This window comes from Antrostomus carolinensis, unplaced genomic scaffold (genome assembly GCF_000700745.2).
Source record: "Antrostomus carolinensis isolate BGI_N321 unplaced genomic scaffold, ASM70074v2 scaffold11735, whole genome shotgun sequence".
Lineage (NCBI taxonomy): Eukaryota > Metazoa > Chordata > Aves > Caprimulgiformes > Caprimulgidae > Antrostomus > Antrostomus carolinensis.
This window is the reverse complement of record NW_010314400.1, coordinates 73,408-92,797: the sequence shown is the minus strand read 5'-3', so window position 1 is coordinate 92,797 and position 19,390 is coordinate 73,408. Positions and strand designations below refer to the sequence as shown.

At 43.6% G+C, this 19,390-nt stretch overlaps 1 protein-coding gene across 1 annotated transcript in view; it reads left to right on the top strand.

Moving 5' to 3' along the window:
- The first annotated feature begins 962 nt into the window (after positions 1-962).
- The window catches only part of EIF4G3 (eukaryotic translation initiation factor 4 gamma 3), a 79,605-nt gene continuing 61,177 nt past the window's right edge, over positions 963-19,390 (top strand). The window contains exons 1-6 of the mRNA XM_029084880.1: positions 963-1,052; positions 2,445-2,558; positions 6,323-6,355; positions 14,846-14,866; positions 15,673-15,852; positions 16,423-16,537. Coding sequence (XP_028940713.1) covers positions 1,023-1,052; positions 2,445-2,558; positions 6,323-6,355; positions 14,846-14,866; positions 15,673-15,852; positions 16,423-16,537 — 493 coding nt within the window. The 5' untranslated portion in view covers positions 963-1,022. The remainder of the gene's footprint in view (positions 1,053-2,444; positions 2,559-6,322; positions 6,356-14,845; positions 14,867-15,672; positions 15,853-16,422; positions 16,538-19,390) is intronic.

Here is a 19,390-nt window from a genome sequence, read left to right as displayed (position 1 = left end):
TTCTTTATTCACCAGGTAAATCTGATGGTCTGTATCCAGGAGGTCAGTAGGGACTGTGGTCACCTTTAATAATGCCAGTATCCAGAGCTGGCACCACAAGGGATAGACAGTGAAGGGGGAAGAGCTGGAGAAGTGGTTTGTGATGGAGACAGGCAGGAGCTGCGGGGCAGGACATAGAGTTTGAGTTAATTCTTCCCGAAAGCAAAGGCTGTTGCAGGCTAGTGGCTGGTTTTTATACCATGACAATCTTAAGCTAATTAAAAAAAAAAAGGTAAGTTATAATTTTTTTTGTTTAAAAAAAAAAGGAAGAAGTTGCTCTGAGAAGTCATTTCTAAATGTCTCGTTAAAACGTGTAACCGGCAGAACTCCACAGCTCCAATTTATTGTTACTTTGGGCAAATAGCATGAGGGAGAGCATCTGGTGATAGAAATGGTTATAGCCCATTGAAATCAGTGGAACTATGAACGATTTACACAACTCGTGGTCTCTCCTTCCATCTGCAACGATTCGGGGCCGTTTTCATCGTGTCGCAAACGCTTTAAAGCAGCAGTGGCTGGTTTGAAATGCATCCGAGCTTGTTTCTTGTCATTTGTTTTATTTTGGAGGGTTTACCGGCAATACTTGGAGTTCCAGCTTTCCTTGGACAGAGGTTCAGAGGAGGCTTTTGGAAAGGACGTGGATGGGGGGTTGGACAGCCCAGGGTTTCGGTGACACGGTGTTGTGTTGACGTGCTTCTTCGCAGCGTTTTCCACTGCAGCACTTGTGGAGCTCAGGGTAGAGTTGATAAATTGGTTGAGTCCTTGATGGAGAAGGCTTTCTCCATCACAATCACCCGTGTCTTTATCTCAGTGTTAATCAGCAGTCCATCTAATAACGTGTTCAGTTCCTGTCTTTTGGGTTGAATCATTTGATAGAACAATTTTTTTTTACATTTTCTTTTCTTGTTCCCTGACAGGCTCCTTACCCCTCAGGACAGAATGCAGCTCCAACCACGTTGGTGTACCCTCAAGCCCCTCAAACAATGAACACCCAGCCTCAGACCCGCTCACCGGTAAGGGAGCCCACCTCTGCATTATCTTACGTTCTTTCTTCCTCGTTTGTGTGTTTCTCTGTCTGTCTCTGTGTGTCTAGAACACTTGGCCAGTTCTCTGGGAAGTGTATTTTAACTGGAAGCACGTTCCAAATGGCAGATCTTCATTGAATTTTTCAGACACTGTCCTGGTAGGATAATTTACCTTTTAAAGTGGCTTTTCAGAGAAGAAGCGATGGAGGGATTCTCATCTGTGTTCAAATAACACGATTTATTTTTAGCATAGCTGCGTTCAGGTTCACTTCATTGTAGAGTTTAGATTCATTACCAGAATCTTTCTCTTTTCTTCTTTTTTTTCTCCCCCTTTTAAGGAAGTATTTCATGAAGTGATAGACCAAAGATCAGTAAACAAAAGCAATTCTCTGCGGCAGCACTCATGGTGAGCTCTGGGCACGACATCCAAATCAGTGCCACTGGGTCAGTTCTAACCATTTACTGCCTAGCACACCCTGTGGGTGCTCAGGCATTTAACGTAGAGCTTCTCTGGACCCAGATCTTTTTGTGATAAACCCCTTTTTCATCCAACTTTGGGTTTGATTGTCCTCCATCTTTTTTTTTTTTCCTTTTTTTTTGTGCTTATTGTAATACTGCTCTGCTATCGTAGGACTTTGATTTCCCAAACCCTGAGGCTCTTTTTGGGGAATCTCTACTCGTAGCACAGTTCCACACGATGCTAGAAGACCCTTCTAGGGGATCAGATGTTTAGTTCAACTTCTACAGGCATGATAGCTTATCATCACCATGTCTCCAGCCTCAGTTAGCCAAGGGAGCAGCAATCCCTGCGCCTTTGCAAATCCACATCCGCGTCGTAACGCTTCCAAGTTACATCAAAACCCTTCCCAGCACTCGTCTCTTTTTAGAATAAGATGAATGCTGCTGAAACGTGGCAACAGAAAGCCTCCGAGACAGAAATCTTCTGTTTATCCACATAACAGGTATAAATATATATACACACACACACAGGGCAAGCTTCCCCCCGTGTGCAGCCACACCGATGCGCTTACCCCACTTCTGGAGGTTTCGCTTCCAGGTGATTCACAGGAGGGTTAATTCTGAGGCCCCGTTAACCTCTGTGTTGATGAACGAGCCAATTAACACCAGTTTTGATGAAGTTTCTATGATGTGGACAGCAGCGAATTTATAACTGGATTCCCCCCCCAACACAACCTCCTTAGTCCCCCGTTCTGATCAGTAACGTGGGATACTGATGGTAAAACCCCCTCTTTTCTCAGTAAGTATAATCATCTTCTTTATCATTTAATTGTTGAAAAGCTCAAATAAATTTGATATGGTTAGAACTGGAGCAAAAAACCTGACTGAAGAGCTGCATCTCTAAACCAGTTTTTTTGACAGCCCAGCAGAACAGTGCCAATACATTGCACAGACAACTGGAAGAGGAGGAAGGTTTTGGAACAGAGTCCGGTTTACAGGTCCCTGGCTGGAAGAGGCTGGATAAAATACTGCATTGTAAGCAATATAACAAACTGTACTCCTTCTTGCAGGCAATTGTGCCGATGGCACCGTTTTAATTTCTTCCTTTCTTTATTTATTATATTATTATTATTATTATTAATTTTTTTTTAACCACATCTTTTTTTTGTTGGCTGATCTCCAGAAATGCACTGATTTTGCTTCTTTGCTAAAAAGCATGAGCTACCGTGGCAGTTTCTGCCGGGTTAAAGCGGCGACGCGAGGTCCAGAGTTGAATGGCAGATGGGGAGGGTCTGACCTGGCGTAGGACAGAGATCAAGGACAACTTTGAACTTGTCGCTCAACAGAGAACGTCTTCAGGAAATTTGTATCAAAATTATATCAAATGGTAGGGTTTTGGCCCCGTTGTTGAGGAGGTATCGAGGGAGAATTTAATTGTCTGCGGTTGTCAGCCATTTTTCTAATTATTATTTTATTTTTTTTTAAATTCTCCTGTGTGCAGTTTTTGCCATCTGCTCTGCTAGTGACCATTTCCACCCCCATTACTAAAAGCCGCACCCATAACATCTCATTCCACCTCCCCACCCCCAAAACAAATGCAAGACTAGCTCGGTCCTGACCTACTCCTGCATTTTGTCGTGGGCTTGATTTACTTTTTTTTAAAATTATTTTTATTTTTAGTTTAGTTTTTAACCATCTTTTTTTGGTGGTGAGGGGAGGGTGAAGAGAGGATGAGGAAGGTGGCAGGATGTCTTTGCCATCCCTAGGCTCCCGTAGCACAGTCCTGTCCATCACGTGGCTGGTGCGGCTGGTAGGTCCGTGTAGGCTGTTGAACTAACGAGGTTGATCCTAATCCCGATTCCTTGAGCAGCTGGAGCTTCCTCCATCCTATTTCTGCATCCAGGGGCTGTTGGCAATTGCACAATTTAGACTTTCCTGTTCCTTCCAGGACAGCTGCCTTTGCAATCCAACTGGCTTCGTGTTTTCTCCCCGTTAGCATCGTAGCATCACTCCAATAGTGAGAATTTCAAAGTGCAGCTCCAGCTGGGGGAAGGAAAACGAAATCAGAGCCATTCAGTGCTCCTGAAAATGATCTGTTAGCTCTTCCCGATGCCAGCCCCGAGCACCAGCTGATTTGAACACAAACTGTCCGATTCTAGGAGATCTACCCAAAAAATTGTGATCAGCGAGGGTGTGTGAGCGATGCCAAGTGATGATTTCCAGAGAGGCTTCAGCTGTGCCCCCTCCTCAGCAGACAGAGAACGTGTCCTGCTGTCCACAGAGGAGCGAGCAGGACCGTGAGGAGCGTGGGTGGCAGAAATGTTGGACCCAGGTTTCATAAAGAACTTTTCCTTTCTGTCTCCTACCTTCATCGAGCAGAGAAAACTCAGAGTGTCTATTTTAATCCGAGCCAGCAGCGACTACAGTTTGTTCTGTTGCTTACAGCTACTAATAGGAGTAAATCCTACCAACTTGAATTATTGAATTAAAAAAATTAAAAAATGAATAGCCAGTGGTGACCAGTGCAAAATAGATTAGAGGCTTTTTCACTAATTTGGAGGTTTTATTTTTTCTCTCCTTTTTTTTTTAATTATTTCTTTTTTTTCTTGTAACACACATTACTTTTCACCATGGAATATACTTGAACTTCTTAAGGTGTAAAACTTCCAGCTCTTGTTTGAAACACAACGAGAATGAATCTTTTCTGTGGAACAGTGAGACGAGAGGTACTTCAGCCCTGAAATTAAACAGTGCAAGGATTTTCATTCTCTTTTTGATTAATCAAGGATTTTCATTCTCTTTTTGATTACTTTTTTTTTTTTTCATGGAGTGTGTAGCCCCACCAGAAAGGCTTGTGTCAGCCCTTCCAGAGTAAACTTTACTCCCTTTTCTCAAACACAAGATATTTGAACTGGTTTTTGAGGAGTTCTTCCTTTAGGAAAATGAGGACTTGAAGTGTATTCACCTCCCGAGACTCATCCCGGTGCTCATTCCTCATCGCTGTAGGACCCATCGGCAGAGCCACTGTCCTCATCACACCCTGAGCCTTGGGAGGATGCTGAGAGTCTTTGAGTGCTTCTGTCCTGCTGTTGATATTAAAATTGATGTTAAAATGGAAAATTTAGCTTGCTAGTCTTACAAGATGATCTTTTATTTTCTTTTTTATTTTCTTAAATGTAAGACTTAGGGCAAATTTTCAAAGTGTCTGCCAGGAGTGGGAAACTCTGGTGAATCAGTGCAGGTCATTCTTTATAAATTCTTGTACTAGAAATAGTCTGTGTGTCCATATTTTCTCGTTTCTGAAGGTTTTTATGACTTTTCATCTGAATGTCTCGATGAGGTGAAGGTAGAAGGGATCTATAAACACCGGTATTAGTAGGTTGCTTCTTGGAAATCTTAAATATAGGCGATTAAATTGTTTATAAAGGAGAACATCAGCTGGACCAGTGAATATTTATACTTTGCTTCTCATGTTTGATGGCATTAGAAGGAGGTAGGGCTGCAAGTGAACCCTGGTCCACTTTTTCTTACAGAAAAAAAACACCTTACTAAGAAAATCAAGATCTAGGAGCCAGTTTTGATCACTCTTCAAGTCAAATATCCTGAGTCCCTGTGGTAGGACTTGGCAGAGGTGGGCTGTACTGTGCGCTTCGGCACGTGCGTTAAATTACTGAGCCATCACAATTAGCAACAGGTAAAGGCATGTGGTAGCTAAAAAACCACCCTGAGATCTAGTTTCATTTATTCAATTTAATTATTGGACCTATTATCAATAGATTTATCTGCTCTCATCATGGAGCTCTGCTGATGACACTGAGAATTAAGGGTTTAAAGACCTAATTTGGCTTCTGGAAGAGGACACCTTGTCATCTTTATTTCTATTTTCCATTTCTTGCATTCATTTTTATTTCTATTTTAACAATCAGTTACTTACTGGAAAATGCTTTTAATGTTTACTTGAGCATGTTAATCCTGATTATTTTCCTCCGTGTGTAACTCAAGTGGGTGGGAAGTGATTTAATAACCCGAGGACCTCCTGTACTCCGGCCAAGCTCTCCTGCTGATGCCTTCAGCTCCCCGGGGACATCATGGGCTAACCTGTCTCCTTCACTTTCAGATGGGGATGACAAATCCGACTCATTAAGGAGGGTTATATTGTGATTGTTATGGGGGGGGAAAGAAAAAGAAAAAAAGAAAAAAGCTGAAAATGAAGTTGCACTGTGTATGTACGTGCAAAGAGTTGCTGATCTTTGCCTTGCAGGGGGTTTTCCGTGGCCAGGACACTGGCTGTGCCTGCCTGGCTCTTAACTGCTCGCCAGCCATGAGTCTCCATCCTCTGCTCCCACCAAATCTTTGGAATGGCTCTGAGTCCAGCTGCTTTAACCATTTCCTTCCACCTGAAACAGTTTAAAATCTTCACCGCTGCTTGTTTTAAGTTGGGGTTTTTTGGTTTGTTTTATTTATTTCCCCCCCCCCAGGCAGGGTAAGGAATGCCTGCATTCATACACTAGAGTGCCTTGAAAATAACCAGCAGCTTTGGCTGTTGATCTCCCAGCTCTCGAGCCGCACACTCCCCCTCCGTAAGCGATGTTCACTCGTTATATCTCAGTACCTGTCTGTCACTGTCCTGCAGCAAAGCTTTTGACTGTGTTTTGTGGTTTGTATTTTTTATTTTGTTTTATTTTATTTTTTCCCTGTGGGTTTATTTTTGCATAGAGTGTGACATTTTGGTTTCGTTGTGGTGTTTCTGACTCTTTGTGCCTTTTCCTTTTGTGTTTGTTTCTCCCGCCTTTCCTCAGTTTGCAGCGGGGCCTCGACCTGCCCATCACCAGGTACAGTACCCTGCCCCTTCATTATCATCCTAAACTAATTGCCTTGTGGGGGAGGTGGGTGGTTTGGAGATGGTTCACCCACTAACTCAGAAGGAAGGCTCGCTTCGGAAACCCCGTTAGTAGATACTAGCACTCTACTAGCACGTGCATAACCCCGCTAACAAGCTGTCTGCAACGCGGAGTAACACTTTTAATTCTCGTTTGGTGTCACTGCACTCATTAACCACCCCACTTAACGAGAACCTGTAGAGCTCGTTGCCAGGTATTTGTGAGATTTGCTTGCTTTTTCAAGTCGTTAGAAACTTTGCCAAATGTTTCCCAAACTAGCTGGTGGATTAAGTTTCCTGAGCTGAAGATGTCGACGAGAACCGGCCGTTCGCATCCCTGAGAAAATCCAACTTCCCAAACTCAGAGCAAGACAAATGACTTCCCAGTTCAGACGTTTCTTGTATGATGCTCCTGGTTATCTGTTCTCCTTACGTTGCTGAATGTTGGATTTACTCAACCTATGAAAGCCAAACATTTAGGAATCTTTGTAATATTCCTGTTAAATGACTTGGACTTTGGAAGGAGCCACTTAATTAAGAAAAAAATGAAAATTAAGTCTAACTCTGGCTCATGAAACTCATGGGCAGTGCTTATTAGGGTGACAGAAATACCAGAAGGGTTTCTTCAGCGTCAGGACAGATGCACAGGTCCTTTCTGTCCCAGTCAGGGCGTCCAAAGTTGTCTTTCCTACTCCTACATTCATCTTTGCCAAAACTGATTGACTTTACTACTTCTTGTAGCTTTTGAGGGAACAGAGGTGGCACTGATGGGTGGAAAAGAGGAAAGGCATGGCAAGTGCAGGAAAGCTCTCCCAGATACGGGTGTTTCTGTGTCACTCTTCCTTTTCTTGGCTTGGAAGGAACCAGTTTGTTTCCACTAAGTTAATAGGGAAGAAAAAAATCCCAGTAATGCCAGTGATGTTGGGATGGGGGCTTAAGTCACGGAAGGTTTGTTCCAGGAGAATTGTCTTGTTCTCACTTCATTCCTGTTAGTCTGAGCGGTTTAATACTGTAGAGGTGAGAACCTTTGGGAAATACTGTCTGAGGAGAGCAGGTAAGTGTGTTCAGTGGGCACAGACACCCAAAAAAGCTGATAATCTTTGTTCCTTACACCTTTGGAGACCAGCATGGAGGCAGGAGTCCTTCCAGAGCAGGACAAGAGGGAAAAAAAAAAAGGGATTTAAAAAGTAGAATGAGGCATTTGCACTTGTTTGCTCCCAGGCAAACGTCACATGAAAGAGAGAGAGAGAGAAATTACTTCTGTGCTTGGCGAGGGGTGGCATTGCCGGGCGGTGGTGCAGGAATGTTTGCAGGATCGCTGCGCAGCGGAGGCAGCGACGGAATTAGTATCTTGTTTAGATACTTTTGTTCTTGACCTTAACTTCAGGTCTGTGTTTATGTCACGCAACAGCAAAACCCCATCGCTGTGCAGAAACTCGTTAGTTCTGTCCTAGGTTGTTACTAAGGCAAATTATCTATTCAGTGTTTCATATTTTCATTAAAATGAAACATTAAAATCTGTGAGCAGATTTTGCACCACGAATCTCCAGGCAGCACAGCCTTGAAGGAAACGATTCCAGCACCTGGTGACTTTGCTGGTGTGACTCTATCACCAATCTGCCAGAATTTCATTTCAAACTTTCTTTTGAACCCAGTTACGACCCTGCTTGCAGGTTCAAACTTGTAATTTCCAAGTGTTTTCCCAATTTCCAAGTGTTTTCCCCATTTTAGCGCTACGTGTTGAACTGTGTTGCTGTTAGATTTTTGACTCTGTTACATTTAAAGTCTGTTTATAATTATCAGAGAGAAGCTGTCACCGTTAGAAAAACATTTCAGGCTTTATTCCCAATTATATCTGTCGTGTGCTGGATCAGGCACAGAGAAACCTGGGCTTTAGATGACCAGTTTGTTTCTTTGAATCCAAAAGTATCTCAGATTAGGGACAGAGAGATGGATTTTTGTCACCGCCCCGTGCAGAAGGGTCACAGCTGTTGAAGTAAATTCATCCCAAACCCCAGATTTAGAGGATTCTTGAGACTGATGTAATTTATTATTCTCACATAGAATCATATAGAATCCCAGACTGGTTTGGGTTGGAAGGGACCTTAAAGCTCATCCAGTCCCAACCCCCCTGCCAGCAGCAGGGACACCTTCCACTAGACCAGGTTGCTCAAAGCCTCATCCAGCCTGGCCGAGAACACTTCCAGGGAGGAGCAGCCACAGCTTCTCTGCCCAACCTGTTCCAGTGTCTCACCACCCTCACAGTGAAGAACTTCTTCCTAATATCTCATCTAAACCTCCCCTCTTTCAGCTTAAACCCATTTCCCCTTGTTTTGTCATTAACTGCCCTTATGAAAAGTCCCTCCCCACCCTTCCTGGAGCCCCTTCAGGTACTGGGAGGCCACTAGAAGGTCTCCCCGGAGCCTTCTCTTCTCCAGGCTGAACAGCCCCAACTCTGCTGGAATGGTTCAATTGTGTAACACAAGCAGCTGTAACCTAAAAAGTACTAAATAAGTAAATCGACCATAGCTGTGTTAATATTTGTTGCAACAACATAACGTGCTGTTCTGAGAAAGCAACAATTCCTCTGCCAACCCCAGTGTGATTTTATTAACATACATCTCGTATTGATTCCGTGGCTTTTTCAGTCAAATAATGGATTATCCTTTAATGTTATTTCTTCTAATTATTAGATCTTTAAAGCACTCAAATGAGCGTGATTTAAGCACCTGCAGTTGATTGGCAGCTTCATAAACAATGTATTTTCTGATGGAGATGCCTACTCTGGGTGCTCCATGTTGATGATATAGAAAGTGTCATCAAAGTCTGTATGAGGGAAAAGAATAGGATGAGGTTTAGGGTGTTATACTAAGTAAATAGTGACTGAAGTAAACTGAAAACAATCAAAGTTAAATATGTAAATTCTCATAAGGCCCCACCTGGAGTACTGCATCCAGTTCTGGAGCCCCCATCACAAGAGAGACCTGGACCAGTTAGAACAAGTCCAGAGGAGGCCACGAGGATGATGCGAGGGCTGGAGCAGCTCTGCTGTGAGGACAGGCTGAGAGAGTTGGGGCTGTTCAGCCTGGAGAAGAGAAGGCTCCAGGGAGACCTTCTAGTGGCCTCCCAGTACCTGAAGGGGCTACAAGAAAGCTGGGGAGGGACTTTTCATAAGGGCAGTTAATGACAAAACAAGGGGAAATGGGTTTAAGCTGAAAGAGGGGAGGTTTAGATGAGATATTAGGAAGAAGTTCTTCACTGTGAGGGTGGTCAGACACTGGAACAGGTTGGGCAGAGAAGCTGTGGCTGCTCCTCCCTGGAAGTGTTGAAGGCCAGGCTGGATGAGGCTTTGAGCAACCTGGTCTAGTGGAAGGGGTCCCTGCTGCTGGCAGGGGGGGTGGGACTGGATGAGCTTTAAGGTCCCTCCCAACCCAAACCATTCCATGATTCTATGATTCTATGTATCAGTAATCCGTGATTCCAGTAACAGGGCTGCCCGAGAAACCACTGAAAAATCTCATTTGAGGAGAAAGAAAATGGGCTTTACAAAGTGTTTTCTGGCAGTATTTTTAAATATACTGTCAACTTGGGTTTTTTCTCGAAACGCTGTAGCAGACTCAGCTGCTGCCCGGCCTTGCTGCTCCATTTCCCGCTTGGTCCATGGAACATCCCCCTTTTTATTTATTTTTTTCTTTCTAAGTGAGGCTCTTGAGTCACTTTGTTGCTTCTGATCCTCATGAAGCACAATTGAAAAAACAGCAGCTTTCTTCTTCTCCAAAATCCAAAATCTAGAATAACCCTTCACTGTAAGCAGTGGCTTCGAGAGCGTGTGGGGTTATTTTAAACTGGATGCTCAGAAGAGGCCGGTGTAATTAAAAACAGAAATAAGAGCAAGTATGAACTGAAATGTCATCGTTCCCTTTTGGACTTCTAATTGTATTTGAGATGAGTTTACTGGTTGTGGCAGACTCAGTTGGGTTGAGGTTGCTGTTGGAGCTTGTTCCAGTTTTAGCTTGGGGTTACTCGAGTTCTTTTGGGTGTAGCTTATACAAGAGAAAGCTGGGTTTGGCTGTTGCTGTTGTTAAAAAACCTTGTGATCTGGAGAGGTTGGGAATTCACTCCCTCAGCTGACTCAGGAATAACCATTCTGTCGCTTTTTGGGAGTATCTCGAGTCAGAAAGCAATTGGAAACAGCTGCCATGATGGCTTCTTGGTCTTCATCCACAAGCATGGAAAGGAGCTACCAGTTTTAAATCCCATGGTTGACACAAAATGGGTTTTTTTTTTCCCTGTTTTATCATTTCCTAAATAATAAAACTGAGAAAGTCCAAGACAGGGGGGAAAACAAGTCTTGTGTTGTGCCCAAAGGGCTGCTACCAGGTGGTTGGTGGCTACTGAGGAAGCAAGATGTGGACCTGAGGGTTTCTGCTGCAGCTCCTGCTTCTGGCACCAGATCTTTACATCTCAAGGCTGCAGCTCCTCAGCCAAGTCCTGGTGCCTGTGTTGAAGTTTGAAAGGTCAAATATAACCTGCCAGCTTTCATCTGCAGGTAGTCGTGGTTCCTGCTGTGTTGCCTGGGCAGACACCTCCTCCTCCTCCCAGGTCAGGGTCAGGTTATCCCACCAGCCTTCTTGGCTGGACCAAAGAAACTAAAAACTAATAACTGAGCTGTCTCAGGGTATGAGAAGCTTAACTGGAGCAGAGAGCTTGGCTGTGGGGTTTGATTTGATAGCGTCAATGACGACTCATTGAACTTGCCTTTTGCTTCCTTCCTCCACAACCTTCTGCAGGGCTTTGTGGACCCATCTCAACTGCCAGCCTTGATCCCATCTATTACAAAATAGCTGGGTGCCTGTGCACGTTGTGTTTGATGGGCTGAGGTCACAGCATAGATTTGTTTTCAGTGCTCTTAACCACAATTTTATTTTCCAGCGAAGCTTTTAGAGTAGGTAGAGAGTGCTCCACAGACGTTTCATTGGAAGTGATGGCTTATAAACACAGAGTAAATAGAAAATCAATTATAAGTGCAGTGGTGGTTTATCAGAAAGAGGTTGGTGCTCTCTTTGATCATTGATTTTTCGAGATGACAGCCTCTTATCTGGCTGTTCTTCAGCAGACTTTTGACACAGGGTCAAAATTTTCTTCATATAGGAAGAAAATTACACAGGAGAAGATGATGGTTAATAAAAGGATATCGGCACGTCTGTATATAAGGAGTAAACGGCAGGGTCGTGCTGAGAGGGGTGGGCAGGAGGTTAGTAATGGATTTCCTTAATATTAGTGTTAATTACTCTGGCACAATTAGCAGGTATGTGTCTGCACCAAACTTAATGAGTAGAAAGCCAGTGTGCTTAGCGCAGGGATGCTGTGGAAGGAGGACTGGTGTGATGGAAACAAGGCGTAATCCAGCGCTGCGTGGTGGAAACCTTGTACTTTGGTGCCAAGGAGAAGTTTTTTGTTCTACAAAGTGGGAGCTCATCAGCTGAAACCACCCGTGTGGTGCAGTCTTGAGATAAACCACAAAAGTTACTCCTAGTTGAGATGGGGAGTTGTTAGTGCTGAGTTGGGAAGTTCTAGGGAAGCTCTGTCTGGAATGTGGGTGCAATTCTGCTTTTTTATGGTCCAGAAAGACTTCCTTGAGCAGGTAGGTGGAGGACTGCTGAGCTGATGAGAGGTTATTCAAGGAGCAGGCTAAAAGGGTTGAGCTTGAGGCAGCTGGTGAAAGCGACGTCTGAGAGGTTTAGTTGTGTTCTTCTGTAAGTCTATCAGCGGGAGCAGCCGTAGGAGGAAGAAGTTAAATTGCCCAGTGCTATTGTCTCCAGGATGATCCAAGAATTCCCTCCCTAACAGAGGCAGACGAATAAGGAATGGGACTGTGACTTGAGGACCATGGCTCAGGTCCTCACTGGTTGCTGACAGACGGTGTAGCGTGTTTCACGCTAATTTGACCATTGTTAGATAATAGCAGGACTTCATTTTTGAAGGAAGTAGTCAAGGAGGGGTTGGTGTAACACAACAGGGTTTCTGTCAGAAGCCTTGCTATGTCCCAGTGTCTCTTCATTCTGGTCCTGAGTGGATTCTGTACGTGCTCCACTCCCAGTAGAGACACAATACCTCAGATTTTAATCTCCTGGTGTTCTCCCATGGGACATCATTAGTGTTACTTGAAAACCTTGTCTGTGCAGGCATCTGTGTGACCTCGTAAGAGTAATTTTTTAGTAAATCAAGTTAGAATAGTGAAACATTGCTAAGAATGACTTTGAGTATTGCTAGCTGAGCTGTGGAGGGACAGGAGGAAGGCTGGAGGAAGGATGGAGTTTGCCAGTGAGATGGTACTTGTTTTGAACAGCAAAACCCACACAGGAGCCAGTTGCACAGTGCTCTGGTACCTGAGTTCCTCGAGAATTTTAGTTTTACTTACAGGAAGTGGAGTAGTTTAAAGTAATCCAGACTTTGCCAGAGATGTCTCTGGTTGGCATTTCCAAAAGCTTCTGATGGTCTTGTTGCTTGGAATAACAGATCTGCTTTTCTTCTGGCTGTGTCAGGCTTCCTCGCAGTAATGAAATCTCCCTCCTTTTTCTTCCTCTCTGGATCTGAGCTACCTCTGCGATGGTGTGGGCAGGACAGAGTGGTTCTGAGAGGTTGGGTTTTTCAACACAGAGTCTCCTTGATGGAAGTCCTCCTTCTGTAGAAGAGCTTAGCACTACCATGGTGGTGTTCAGTGCTTCATGGAGGAGCAAGTCTGTGCGACACACCACCCATTTTGGTGCAGAGTCTTCCTTCTGCTATGGCACAAACGATCCCGCTTGTGTTTCATGAAACGAAGTTTCTTCAGCATGTCACCCCAACAGATAACATCTTGTGATCTCCTAGTTGTCAGTGATGGAAATGAAGAGCTATGCATAAAGCAGGGATTGTGTTGCTGTAAGTTTTTCTTCGGTGGTTTCAGTGATGTTATTCGCAGGTTTCGTAGGTGCAGCAGGAAGTTGAGGAGCAGGGTTCACATCTGACCCACATCGGTGGAGCACTCCCATCTCTTGCAGTGAAGGCTTTTCTGTGCTGCCCTGTGGATGTCGTTACTGGCAGTAGAGAGGCAGATCTTGCTTCACCCTCCAGCCCATTTGCACTCTGCGTAGATACAGAATCATGGTGGCTATTGACTATTTTCCCCCCACACCCCACTCTGGGCAGACTTCTGCTGTAACCTGCTGACAGGTTCGAAATCGTCATTATTCAGCGATTTGCGGTGAAAGAAGAAAGGACTTTTACACTTTTTGGTGTCTTTGGATATTGAAAAATTGCAGACTAGTTATTCTCACCATGAATCCAGCGTACGCCCTCGGTTCCCCGTAGTTCCCCCACGTCCGGACAGCCACACAGATTTTATTAATGCAGGAGCACGGTAACATCTTGCTTTTCTGGTTTTCTTTCTGCACCCTTGCTCCCAAACTTTTCTCCTCAAGCAGTTGCCTTCTCCTGCTTCAGGTCACACTAATGTGCCAGTGACAATTCTTCATCCAGATTACCAGGGTTGGATGTAAAAATCATTGTGCTCATCTTAATGGTGTCTGCATTTCTGAGACAGGGAGTCATCCGTGGCTTTCCTGGAGAAATCATTTGGTACGGGAGCGGCTCAGGTGTCATGAAGTCTTCACCAGAACGACCATTTTAAGTTCATCATCATGTCAATTGTAGAGGAGGCATCACAATTTCCTTCTGCCCTACTCTGAGGCAGATAAGCCCAGCTCGTTCTTTCATTCCTTAGTGGCCACCACTCTTTTCTTCTCACCACTTACAATGTAGTTATTCACAGACTATTTCCATCGATGCACCTCAGCAGTCTGTTGCGATGTATGATGACATTATTATTATTATTATTATTATTATTATTATTATTATTATTATTATTATTATTATTATTATTATTATTATTATTATTATCATCATCATTATTTTACTTAGCAATTCAATACGTCGCATTTCTTATCCTTCCAGTCTTGGTGCAGAAGTGGAGACCAAATCCATGATTTGAGGCAGGGTTTCTGCTTTATCTGCTATCTCTGGATCACTGAAAGAGACTAGAAAGGAAAAATGTTTAATATTTTAGGAACAGAGTAAGCATAAAGTCTTTCTGTAGTATCACAGTTCCTGCAGTTAATCATGATTTGGGGATTTTTTTTCTTTCTTTTTTTAAATTTTATACTTCTATACAAAGCTTTTCTAGATGAGTTTCTGAGCCCTGCCTTGAGATTCTGGTAGAAGAGCCCTTCAGTGTCCTTTTCTTGCTGTTTCTCTAAGAGATGAGTCAAAGCAGGATAAGGAAGATGAATGGAATTGTGTGCAATTAGGGTGCATGTTATATCCTATTCCTTCCTATTGATCTGTAAGCTGTTCCATTGGCTTTCTTTCTGTTTCCTGCTGCTTTCTTGCTTCGTTATTGAAGGGAGGATTCAGACCTATACAGGTAATTTTAACTCCTGGTTCTGCATGGCATAAGTGTCTCTATCACTTGTATCATTACTCCGTTAGTGAATGCGTTAATGTCCGATGCATATCTTACCGACTTGAGTTTGAAGATTGCAAAGACTCCAGAGCAAGATCTTCCATGAATGCTCCATCCCGTGGATGCTGATGCCTTTCCCAAACGCGTAAGGGTGGAGAACGGAGCGTGTACCAATGGGTTGCTTGGTTTCCTGGACCTGGTCCATCTGCGTGGGGCATCACTTCATGCAAACGTGGTAGAAGAGTTTGGTGCCACCCTGGAAGAGGTTGCCACCTTTCTGAAAACAGAGGGCAAGCTGAGTCACCTGGCTCAGTTTGTACAAAGGATCGACATGGGGTGCCTCTGGCCTTTGTAAAAATCTGGCTTTTTAGCTGTTCTGGAGGTATTTGGAACAGTTGCCTCCATCTTTTATTTCCCTGGTGTATTTATAAAGGTGCCTTTTTTGGCACTTTATTAAAAATGTGTTTGACAAAAATCATTTTTCTGACGTTTGCTCTGAATGTTGAGCTGTACAATTCAGTAGATGCAAACGAATAGTTAGGAGAGTTTAAAGTTTCTTACCTTTTAAAACAGAAAGCTGTAGCATGATCTTGCTATTTACAGATAAACAGAAATTGCCCTGCAGTTTTCAGAATGCGTGGCAACCCTTTGAAAGTAGCATTATAATTATAAGATTGCAATGATATTTCAAATTCTCTCCTAGAAAGTCTTGACCTGTTCTTTGTTTTCTCTCCTCTCTCCTTCCTCTCTCCCTTCCCTACCCCTAGTTTTTTCAGAGGCCTCAGATACAGCCTCCAAGAGCCACCATCCAGAACAGCAGCCCTTCCATCCGTCCTGGTGCGCAAACGCCGACTGCGGTCTATCAAACCAACCAACACATCATGATGGTTAATCATCTGCCAATGCCCTACCCCATGCCTCAGGGCCCCCAGTACTGTATACCACAGGTAAAGAAACACCTTGGCCAACCACCTAAGGAACTGCAGAACGCCGTTTGCTCTGTCTGGATTTTCTCAAGACCTGCTGCAGGGTGGGGAGGGAGGGGAAATGAAGCTGGTAGTTGTCTCTTTAGCTCCTGTCCTTTTTCTGTGTGAAGTATTTGTTGTTCTGTGCGTGGAGGCAGTAAGAATAAATTACTTTTCTAGTTTTTTGAGGTCCCCCTCCAAAACAGTGTGAGACTAAGCTCTTAGAAAATGTGTAGTGCTCTAAATGTATCTAAATTGACTTAAGAGCTCTACAATTACTCTAAAACCTTGGACCTCATAAAAACACAATATTGCTGAAATCAAGGCAGTGCCTGTTTTCTCCTCCAGCTCCCATGTCCTTCCTGGCTTGTCTGTAGATGACTTACCTTACCTCTTTTTTCTATTTTTTTTGGCAATAGGTTTTCTGAATCTGTAATTGATTTTCTAATCAGATGCTTATTGATTTGAGGGGGCTCTGTTACAGATTCTGAATGTAACAGCATGTCGTTGCCCAATTCCTGGTAAACTGATGGTTATTTTTTGCTCTCCCAGTATCGTCACAGTGGCCCTCCGTATGTCGGGCCCCCGCAGCAGTATCCTGTTCAGCCACCAGGACCAGGACCCTTTTATCCAGGACCAGGTCCTGGAGAATTCCCTAATGCCTACGGTAAATTCTACTTAAAGATTTCTTAAAAACTTTATTTTTTTTTCTGGGGTGTGGGTTTTTTTTTTCCTGTTGTCAAGCTGAAGATTTATAACAGCGAAAGGGATCAGCTTTTGTTTGAACTTCAAATAGCTGCTCAATTTGGTTGTGTCAGAGCCGTTATTATTCACCCCTGAAAAATTCACAATAACAGAGTATTGTTTGTACGAGCGCGTAAGGAAAGGCTGCGACTCACAGAGCTGCCCAGAATCACATGTGAACAAGAATAGTGGCTATTTGTTATTCCCTGCTTGATCATTATTATTTATTAAGGTATTGTGAATACATCTGGCAGCTCTGGTTCCCATTGAGCTGTGCCCTCTGAATATGTTCACAGCGATACAGCAGTGAATGTTTCTTCTCCCTGTGTTCCTTGTTTGGCATTTAGTGAGGGAAAAGAACGAGCCACGTGCCTCAATTCACCCATCTCGTGCTGCAGAGGTCCAGTTAGTCCACTCCAAGAGCTTGTAAGCCATGCACAGGCTGAAATTTGCCCTTTTAATGGGCAACTCTTGTCTTTTCTCAAGTGAAAGGGTTGGGAGATTGCTCGATGTCATCGTGTGTGCTGCCACTGTTTGCCACACTATATTCAGAATATTTGAGTGACTCCCCCACGTATTGAGCCCCAAAACTGCACCTAAAAATTCAGAGAATGCATGTCCAGTGCTGGGCATCCCTCCTGTCTGCACCTCACTGGTCCCTCACTCCTCCAGGACCTCACAGCTGCCTCTCATTTGTGTCCCAGTTTGCAGACCCAGTGTCCTTCAGTGTCCCATGACACCTCTTCTCTGGGCAATCATCTTTTATGTAAAAGTAATTAAGTCCTTAATCATTTCCAGTGTGTTGCCGTGTACAGTATGTATCATACTTACATCACAGTCCCCTACAAGGTTTTCTGTGGGATCTGGATTTTAATATTTAAAGTAAATCAGCTCCTGCAAGCTGTGTTTGATGAGATGCAGAATCAGGTATCTTGAGGTCACAGATTGGAAGGGACCTCAGGAGATCATCTAGTCCAACCCCCAACAGTCATGTCTATCACTTCTTTTTTTTTTTAATTTGCCTTTCCTTGCTCATTTATGGGAACATTTGAAAAATCCACCAGGATGTTTCTAGTCATCATCTTGTTCTATGGAGGTTTTGATTCGTTGGTTTTTTGTTTGTTTGTTTGTTTGTTTGGGTTTTTTTAAGAGTTTTCACCTCTAGATACTAAATTTGAGGTGTTTTGTTCAGTCTGATTGGTACCTGCCCACGTCCATTCTGTAATCTGTTGGGGGCAGAGATACTATCAACTTCCTAAGCAGCTTTAGCTGTTGGTATTTCGGAGCGTTAGGAGTGAATTATTACCTTCCAGGCTGAACAATGAGAACCCTGTACCTTGGCAGAATTGCATGTTTGCTCTTCACAAATACAGATTCCTTTGAAAGGGGAGAAAAACCCCAGTTGTGTCCCTACTTATCATTTTAAAAGGTCTGGACTTTTTTTTTTCTTTCTTTTTTTTATTTTTTTATTTATTCAGTATATGTAGAGCTAATGGGACTACATTGAAAGGTTGCCATGAAGCCTTCAAACCTGATTATGCAATTTCTGAATAAAAGGAGAGAGAGCAATTATAAGGCAGTTAGTTCCTGGTTTTTTTATGCTAGAAGAAAATAAAAAGAAGAAATATTGCAATGGCTCTTTAAATCTAATCTGCTAAATGAGGAAATTACCCAGTATTCCTCATTTGTTCTGCTGTTACAGGTCTGCTTTCTTACTTTCTGCTTGCTTGTTGCCATTTGTCTGCCTTCACTTCTGTAATTTGGAAAAGGTTCCCTTCTGGTTCCTTCCCACTCCTGGAAGCGCCTGGTTTCTTGCACAGAGACTTGTCATTTTTCAGTCCCAGCTTGTTTTTAGGTTGCTGCATCTGCAGAGCATCAATGGGCGAAGCCGGAGCCCTCCGTGTTTTCTAGGCAGAGAAGGTTTAGCCAAGGAAGAGGGATTGTGGCTTTGCCCATGTTCCTCATCCCCCTTTACCTCCTGTTGCTCTCTCACTATTTTTAGAAGACCTGAAAACGTCCAGTCTCTCACCAGGCGCTGCTCATGGTGTTGAGAGACAACTGAATTCACACCACAGGCACCGCTCGTGCTGTTTGCAGTGGCCTTTCCCTTGAACCTTGGGGCTCGTAGCCAGCGTGGCTGCTAGACACAGAAATCATCGCAGTGTGGCAGGCTGTGAAGAAGGCGATTCGGGAAGATACAGCAGAAGACAAAATTTGTGACGACAGACAGTGCATTTTCTTTTAAACTGGCTTAGTTTTGAAATTTATCATTTTCTTTCTATCGGAGAGTTTCCGTGCTGTGTTGGGAAAGACCTTGAAGTGATGAATGGAAAGGAGGGAGAATAAAAGTTGGGTGCTGTTGAACTGGAAAGGATCAAAAGGCAGGGTGCAGAGCACTGAAACATGCGCTTGGCTTGTTGCCACACAAGTTGTATTTCTTCCAAGAAGTTACTCTTGCTTTTTGGGATTTGCTTTTTTTAAAGTGTTTTTCATAAAGACAAGAGTCCTTCCTTGAGTTAGGTGGTAGCTCGCTCTCCGACATCATCACCTTACAGGCTATCTGATTAGATCTGGTTTCTAGGAAACTAAAAATCAAGATAATTAACACATTGTAGGGCTCCCAGGCTTGCTCCTGTGCTCTCATGTTCTCCAAACTCCTGTTGGACACCTGGTCAGCTTGGCCAAAGCATTAGTCAGAAGAGTTTGAGGCTTCATCATTGTTTTTTAAGGAGAGAGGTAGGAGGGATCTCGCTTCCCAAGCCGTCGGGATGCTGAT